At 35.3% G+C, this 9,021-nt stretch overlaps 1 protein-coding gene across 1 annotated transcript; it reads left to right on the top strand.

Moving 5' to 3' along the window:
* Positions 1–865: 865 nt before the first annotated feature.
* LOC132172331 (sphingosine kinase 1) lies at positions 866–7,602 on the top strand. Its single transcript, XM_059583812.1, has 10 exons — positions 866–1,388; positions 1,830–1,952; positions 2,067–2,171; positions 3,026–3,094; positions 4,007–4,093; positions 4,194–4,271; positions 4,445–4,515; positions 5,607–5,903; positions 6,503–6,628; positions 6,826–7,602. The coding sequence occupies exons 1-10, from the start codon at positions 1,064–1,066 to the stop codon at positions 7,018–7,020; spliced, it is 1,476 nt and encodes a 491-aa protein (XP_059439795.1). The 5' UTR covers positions 866–1,063; the 3' UTR covers positions 7,021–7,602.
* The last annotated feature ends 1,419 nt before the right edge of the window (positions 7,603–9,021 follow it).

Here is a 9,021-nt window from a genome sequence, read left to right as displayed (position 1 = left end):
GTATAATTTCCCCATATGCCTGCCCATTGACAATAACCGAGTACTTAACTGTACGTACACAAGTCATGACCAAATGGATCCACCGATCCGCAAATCCCATTCTTCTCATGACTGATTCTAGAAAATCCCATTCCACCCGGTCATATGCCTTACTCATGTCGAGTTTCATAGCCATGTACCCCTCCTTACCAACCAACCGAGCAGTTGTCAACTTATTTCAAACTCAGAGTTTAAGGGGATGTTATAATATATCGTGTGAGATTTGTTATTACATTAATATATTAGCATTGATTGTAATTGATAAAATCAGACCAGATGTATTCAATTATGATTCTATTTTATCAACTATGCCATTTTGTATTATCTCAATTTCCCTATAAATAGTAACCATTGATTAAAAGCATATTGTAGCCCTTACAGCTAATACAATTTCATACTTGATTCTTGCAATTACAGTTAAAAGCATATATCATGAATAATTTTCAAAAAAATCTTGACTCTCAAATCTACGCGTGAGGAATAATGCTACACTTACTCAATGAATGGTTATGTGGTTATGCTTGAATTGTCTTATAGATAACCACGTAACCATTCATTTGGAGCAGAACTATTAAGAGGTTCGGGGAGATGAAAGCCCTTTCAAACTTCTAAATATTTTTCAAAATTTTTAAAATACTTCTATAATTTTTTTAAAATTAAATTTTTACTTTTTTATTTTTTATTTAAAAAAAAAAGAGTTGTTTTCTCATATTTAAAATTTGAATTTCACCCTACGAGAGAATTTGAAATTCATTTCAAATTTTCATATTTCTTAAATAAAAAGCTTAACAAATAAATTATCTTCCCATCCGGCCAAAGGCGCGTGATTATAAAGTCAACCCAGAAGTAAAAACCCAACCTGCACCTGGCCTACAACTTCGATCGTTCAAGATTTCAACTCATTTCTTGTTCCAGTCAACAACCTGGTTCTCTCCACCCAACCCGAACCGAAACGGACCGTTTCCCGCCCCAGTCACATCAACTATAAAACAAAACCAGAGAGACGCAAATTTTGAAGCTGGAAATGGACCGACCCGAGAACACGCCGCACATCTTTTCGGAGCAGGTCCTCGTCAGCGGCAACATAACGCCGTTGACGCTCACCAGCGACGGCAGGCTGAGGTGGACGGAGGGATGGCAACGGTGTTTGACGGTGAAGAAGGATGTGCTCGGGTTCGCGACAGAGGGCCCGAAGATCAGGATAAGAGCGGTCGTGCAGGGCGGAGGTAAAATCTGCATGTTTGAGAGCAGTGGACGTCCGGTGAGGAAGGACTACGTGTTCGAGCCCTTGTCCGAGGACTCGCTTAGGCTCTGGTGCGAGAAGCTCCGTGAATACATTGACTCGCTTGGTAAATTTCGCGTTTTTTTTTTGTTTGGTTTGGTTTCGGTTTGTGTTTTGTTTGGGGATGGGAAAATGCAGGAAAGGAAAAGTAAAGGAATTCAAAATTTTGTGAAGTTATGGCCTTTTGGCTTCGTTATAGGATTTGAATTTCCTTTATTTTCCCTCCAACTCTGTTAGGAGCGAAATTAAACATTTTGTGATGATTCAGTCTGTTTAAGCTTTGCTCGAAGTTGTGCAATTTGATATTCGGCTTAGACAGAAATAGTTTTTTTTTTTTTACTCGAACCCCAATTTGTCAAAAGATTTCACACTTTGTTTTCTTCCTTTTCGGGAGACAGAATGGAGCTTAATGTCTATTGCATTTTTGAATTTCATTGTGGGTTGTTTGATCACATTGTTGTATCGGGATTCCCTTCAGGATAGCATAATCTGTTTCTCTTTTTAACAGGACGGCCTAAACGGCTATTTGTGTTTGTGAACCCATTTGGTGGAAAAAAATATGCGTCCAAGATTTTTGTCGATCATGTGAAAGCTCTTTTGGAAGATGCTGATATCCAAATTACGTTGCAAGGTTTGGATTATTCATTAAACTGTGTACATTGATCATTAATCCATACTTTAGGATTGTTCCTCATGCCTTTTTTTTATTATTTTTTGGTTTCCTTCCCTCAATTCAATCTTTCAGAAACCCAATATCAGCTTCACGCAAAAGAAGTTGCTAATTCACTTGATCTTTCCAAGTACGACGGCATTGTTTGTGTTAGTGGGGATGGAATCTTGGTTGAGGTAGGTTGACTTTGGTTAGTTGCTACGAGAATGTATTATATTTTCTACTTGATAAATTCATAGAATGCCATTAATTGGTTGTGGAAGCTATCCCTTAAAAGAATGAGTTATGATGGCCGCCAGCTCTCTCTGCAAAGGTATGTTTAAGATCTATCTATAAGAAAAGGCTGCAGGTGAACAGCTAGTCTGTGACTTCATCTGTACACTTGCATTTTAAACAGACATATCTTCATTATTTAAGGCGGTAAGAGCTTCTATTTTTGGAATATATTAATAGTACAATCTGGACCACAATCTATAATCTCAAAAAATTGATTATATGTTATTACATGCATTCAAGGACTTTGTTATTAAGGACTCTCATTTGACTAGGTTCTGGTATTCCTGCCATTGAAGTTCTTGTATTAAGAATTGTGTTCATGGATTGAAGTCATGGTTCATTATCCATAGCCATCAGTCCCTTGCATTGTTTTTTCCTTGACAGTTAGGCGGATAAATTAAAAGAAAATTATAAGGAACCATATTAGTTTGACTTTTTATTGTTGGATACTGTTGGGGTTTGACCTTTTGAATTTTTGGTTATGCCCACAAGCCTAAAGGCATGTCATAATGTGATGCTGCTATTGTCAGGTTGTTTATCGATATCACATTGTCTATGTATTGACTTCAATGAAAGCTATGGCATTTGTGGCTTAAATGCACTATTTATAAAGGCCTATGTAACTTACAAGAATCGCGTTTACTTTCTAGCACTTCTAGTACAACTTAATTCTCTAATTGGCCAACTCGGCATCTTTTTGACCTCCATTCCTTTTCTTGCTCTCACTAGCATTGTACTATTTACTATTTAGTAGGTAGTTAATGGGCTGCTCGAAAGAGAGGATTGGGATGTTGCAATAAAGATGCCTATTGGAGTAGTTCCTGCAGGTTTGTTCTATCTTTTTATGTTTTTGTTACTTTTTGTTGGCATTGTTTTTCTTAATGATATTTGGACTATGGTAGGCAAGCGTGGTAGATGAAGTTATCATCTGATGAATGGTATAGTATTTTCATATAATGTTCTTTGTTGTCCTTTCTCTCCCCTCCTTTCCTCTTTCGGGTTAAATTTTAATGGCACTCACATATCAGTAGGTATTCTGATAATGTACAATCTCAATAATCTATTTGTGGGAAAAGTCTAACACACACTCCACTGGTAGGACTCAACTAGTTGTGGATGCTGTTGGGACCTGGGGTTATAGCTGTGATGTAGTTGAATCTGAGTCTCTCTGATCTAGGAGGCCACAATTGGCCTTTGATTTCTGTTCGAGATAGTTCACCTGTAGAGCAATGGATAAGTTATTTAACTGATAGATTCTAATGCTAATTTGTTTTAATCATCTTTTGGGACTGATTTATACAGTAAACTTTTGTGGTCCTTCCCTGCCATGGACTTTATACTTACAAAAATCTGCACTCGTCAAGATTTTCATTTGTTAGTGAGAATGGACCATTTTAGTCTTTCTTCAAATTTTCTTGTCCAAATAAGAAGATTTATTTCTAATTTGTTCTTAATTTGGACCTTCATCATTTATCCAATACTTTGAAGGGTAATATTATGTGGTGATTAGCTAAATTATGAATGAGCAGGAACAATGGTGAGTTGCATATTTATCATTATCTTCCACCAAATTAATGGAGAGTTCAATATTTATCATTATCTTCCACCAAGTTATCCTCCCATTGGATTCTCATTGTTGTTCAAAGTGAAGGAGGGCCTGGTGGTTGTTTATTTAATATATAGAACGTTATCAATGACTTCTTTTAGTTTTGATATCTGACAAATGTTTTTGCTTGCAGGTACAGGAAATGGCATGGCAAAATCCCTTATGGATTCAGTTGGTGATCATTGTACAGCACCTAATGCTGTTCTTGCCATCATCCGAGGTTACAATTGGTGTCTGTCAGTATTTTAATTTGTGTTTCCTTTTGTCATTGTTCTCATCATGTTAACAAATTTTATGTTGTCTGCTTTAATTATTGTCAGGCCACAAGTGCTCACTGGATGTAGCTACCATTACACAAGGAGAAACCAAAATTTTTAGTGTATTGATGCTCGCGTGGGGTATGGGGAAATACCATTACCTTATTATATTTTAAGTGGAGTTCTATATGATCTTTCTAAAATATGCTCTGGGTTTTACTTGCATAATTTTTATGCAATTGTCTGGATTTGACTAGGACTACTTACCTGTAATATTTCCATGTTTTTTCTTACAAAATGTTATTTTATTTCAGGTCTGGTGGCGGATATCGATATTGAATCGGAAAAGTATAGGTGGATGGGAAGTGCTCGTATAAATTTCTATGTATGATTTAAGTGATGTCTCATTTATCATTTTAGGGTTATTCTACTGCTGGTCTGTTTGTGTGTATTTCTATATGACTTGTTATCCCATTATGTCTTTAGTCACTGCACTTAATCTAGTTTTGCAATCTAAAGTTACAAGCAGATTGAACAGAATAAATATTTAGTTGAATTAGTTGCATTACTGTTTTTAAGAACTTGATAGTATCTGCAAAGAGTCATCATTATGTTTATAATAAAGCCATTTCTAGAGTTGCTACCATGGTGATAGTTTTTATAAGAGAGCAGTACTTATTAAGGCTTTGAGGATGTAAATTGGCTTATGTATCATTATAATTATTTATGCTGAGCAGATTTGTAAAGTTGATCTTTTTTGTTTTCCTTCTAAAGGTAATTCCTTGTTGAATGCAGATGAGAGATTCATAGCTGCGTTGACACACTTGAATGGCCATAGATAAGCTACAGCTTCATTCTAATAGGAAAACTAAGAAACTGAACAAAATTTCGTTTCACACATACATTTTAGTTTTTTCTCATGGATATTTTCCATTGTTATTAATCTTCCTTTCTTTTATTACACGGGAATATAATGTAAGAATGCAAAATGTAAGCATTATTGGTGGATTTGTATCATCTAAGTTGATAAATTACCTGTTACTGCAAAAGCCTAATCTGATAAGAAATAGTGAATCTTAATTACTTAATCAAATGTTCTAATACTTCCCCTCTATGTTAGGCTTACACTTCAATGAGTAGAACCCAATATGTGGAATATTAACTTTCTAAATGGGAGGTTAAGTGAAGTCAATATTTGAATTCAGAATTACATGTTTCGATATCATGATAAATTATTAGTAATACTAAAAGCCTAGGGTTATAGGAAATGATGAATTTTAATCACGTGATCAAATATTCTAGTGCCACCAGCGGTGTAGTTGGAATATGCATGTAGTAAACAATGTCTGGCACCTAATTGAGGAAGATGTGATAACAATGCCGATTCTATGTAAAGATGGCTTGGTTGGATTATACTCTCTTGTTTTAATAGTAATCAGCATCAAGGCACTAATGCTAATTGTTTCTTTTATTTAGGCTTTTCAACGAATTTTTCATTTGAGGCATTACAATGGATGCGTTTCTTTTGTGCCTGCACCTGGATTTGAAGCTTTTGGAGAGTCAACCAATTACCAGGGCATATCTACTGGCAAGCAAGCTAGCTGCAGTCCAAGTGAAGAGGAGCCTGTTAGGGTTCGACATTATGGTTATCAAGGACCTAATATTGACTTGGAGAATTTAGATTGGAGAACTATTAATGGACCATTTATCTCAATTTGGCTTCATAATGTACCTTGGGGGGGTGAAGACATCATGGCAGCCCCTGATGCCAAGGTAAAGTCATATGATTACTGAATTAAAATTTGTTTGTTTGTTTTTTCAGCCTTTTTAGTTTTGCTATATTGCAATATATCATTACTCTCTCTCTCTCTCTCTCCATTGACTGTGTGACCTGGACCTGCATGCATATGTATCATTACTGAATTACTTAAGTGGCCATATGGAGATTAGTGTAGAATGCCCTTTGTTTTTTTGGAGGACTTTATGTGAAGGGATATCTAGTAAAGATCAGGTAGAGTTTCATCACAGTGGTTTTAGGAGAAGCATCTTCTGGATTCTATATCCCTATGTTCTCAGTTAGATGACTTTCTTACTAAATTGAGATTCTTATGAACAAGGTGCTTATTGCTTAACACATGCACATATGTCAGCAAAAAATTACCCTTGTATTTCATTAGAAATTCTAAGCAGTCTTCCTAACCAATGTGGCATTCCTCCCTCCCTTAGTTTTTTTTTTTTTTTGGAAAGCTGCTCAGCGTTTGCTTTAGAAATATCTTCTAAATACTCATGATGGCATAATTATGTCTAATAATGTACTTGTCATTATGAGCATAAATGACATTTTGAGTTATCTTTTGCCTGTTGATGTGCAGTTCTCGGATGGTTATCTGGACTTGATTCTTATTAAGGATTGTCCACCGTTCTCCTTGCTATCATCAGTGATGATGAAAATGAACACTGGAAATCATGTCAGATCACCCTATGTCACTTACCTCAAGGTAAGTAATAATAAGACATTTTTAATCTGGTTTTCATTATGTTTTCTTTTTGACCGTTGAGCAGATGTTTATGATGTCAAACAAATCTCCATTATTTGCTCAACTTGTGGAGAGAGAAAGGTTTTCGGTGATATATATAGATAAAGTATTTTTGTCTTCTGTTAACTGTTCCTTGTGTATCTTGCAACAACATACAGGTGAAGGCATTCATCTTGGAGCCTGGTCTCCAAACTGACGACCCAACAAAGGAAGGGATCATAGACTTAGATGGTGAGGTCCTGGCCAGAGGAAGAGGAACGTACAAGTGTGACCAGAAGGCACCGATGGCCTATGATAAACTTCAAATAACTGTGGATCAAGGTTTAGTTACCCTATTTTCTCCTAAAGTATGAGAAATGCTACATATACTCTCAAGTGCTTATTACCAGATGTGGCAGTAAAAATATTTACCATTAATATATTATATACAAATTAACTCATCGAAAATTCAATAATGATTTTTACTGCCAAGTTAGAAAGTAAGCTTTTGGAAGTGAATAATGATACACTTACTCTTAATTCCTTACACAATTTTTTCACACTCGAGTGACTTTTAAAACCGCCATTGAATATGAGATAGATTTTTATTAGATTTCAATCCAATAGTGGTTTTAAAAGCCACTTATGGGTTTGAGAAAATGGGTATAAAGAAGTGGGAGTAAGTGTAGCATTATTCTTTGGAAGTATATGTAGCATTTCTCTTTAATATTTTCATGGAGTTCATTTGACAGTCCACTGATACTTTTTCAAAAGAAATTTATTGGGGATTATTTATTTTGTTCTGCCTGTATAGAACCCCATAGCATATTTTGAGCATGTGATTGGATCTGTATCATGAACAATATCAACTAGGCTGTATGTCACTTGAGCTCACATCAACGTTTGAGATCACATGATCTCTCTATCAATTTCACAAAAGTAATTACTGGTTGCCAGTTAGGTTTTTGGGGTCTCACAAGAATCATAGTTATGGTCTCGTGACTTGATGGTACATCTTTATCTTTCACAAACAAAATCTACGGTCCATGATTTGTTGGGGAAAAAAAAAAAAAAAATTGATGCGTAGTTCTTTTAAGTATACAGTAAAAATAAAGGTGAATCATCATTTTCTTTCTTTATAAATTTACTCACATCTGCCATTTGATTTTACAGTTTAAATTTTGTTTTGTTACATTTAACTTGGTATATTGTGTCACATCATTTAAAATTTTTATATGATGTGACAATATATTCACTATGTGAAAATTATGTACTCTTGATCATTTGGTCGAAGAAATGAACGTTCTGACCACACATATCTCCACCATTGTTAATGGGTTAAACCAAGACATTCTCCTTGGAAAGGACATGTTCTACCATTAATTAGGCTTTAAGATAGATAAAGATAATTGTTATGAAGTATTATTAATATGTACTGAGTTTAGACTTTAGGGGACCGCAATTGTCCTAGGTTCAATTATATATAGCCGAAAGAGTCTAATGACTCATCATAAACAAAGCAAACCCAAAATGAAAAGAAACCTCTCATTCTTATGCTGTGTTTTTAACATGGGATTTAATTGTTTTTCACTAAGATCGCTGCATCATTACACTTTTCTCGAACATCATTACACTTTTCTCGAACGGAAGTTATTTAAATGTGCTTCATTTAGTCTACCCTACATGGGTAACACAGATCAAGAAACTAATAGGAGTCCACCACATGCACGTTGTGTTAAACACGCCTTACTGAACCATCGACTCTAATACTACGGTTAGAAAGATTTTCATTTTTTATTGAGTTCTTTTGACGTGATTATTATATAGTATGTCAGGATACCACTCGATCCAAAAACTTAATTAGGCTAACAGATTTGAACCTAATTGTGTAGCGATGCTAAATCTCGACAATTTAATATTATATTTCTAGTCCTCACTTTTGGGTTTGTTACTGCTATGATTTGGAGACAGCTTCTCATGCTGGGTCGGTAATGCATCACAGTCATATGGTATGAATGTGTACTGTCATTTTGGTTAAGGGATCAACTTAGACCAACTATAAGCTAGTCAAGGGGCAACCTTAAGGAAGCCAGCATGATTCCAAATAACGTATGATTCCAAATAACTTGAAGTGCTCTATTTTGTGGTGGCACTTTGACTTCACGCAAAAGCTTACTTGCATGTGAAAACTGCCCATTTTGATTCCCTCTTTCACTGCTTTTGCTTTTGAGTCCGGATTTTTTTTTTTTTTTTTAATGAGCAATGGCGCGTAGAGAGTAATCTTACTCTTCATACGAAAAATGTGACGTGTTTTAAGTTATTTTTTTTATTAGGTGCTTAATAAAGGTATCAGCTACTTAAAACATGTTACATCA

Source organism: Corylus avellana, chromosome ca2 (assembly GCF_901000735.1).
Source record: "Corylus avellana chromosome ca2, CavTom2PMs-1.0".
Lineage (NCBI taxonomy): Eukaryota > Viridiplantae > Streptophyta > Magnoliopsida > Fagales > Betulaceae > Corylus > Corylus avellana.
This window is presented reverse-complemented; position numbering and strand designations above follow the sequence as displayed.

Coding starts and splice junctions, on each gene's coding strand:
- LOC132172331 (XM_059583812.1), top strand. CDS start 1,064: ATGGACCGACCCGAGAACACGCCGCACATCTTTTCGGAGCAGGTCCTC. Junction 4,094..4,193: donor TGTTCTTGCCATCATCCGAG/GTTACAATTGGT, acceptor AATTATTGTCAG/GCCACAAGTGCTCACTGGAT. Junction 5,904..6,502: donor TGGCAGCCCCTGATGCCAAG/GTAAAGTCATAT, acceptor GTTGATGTGCAG/TTCTCGGATGGTTATCTGGA.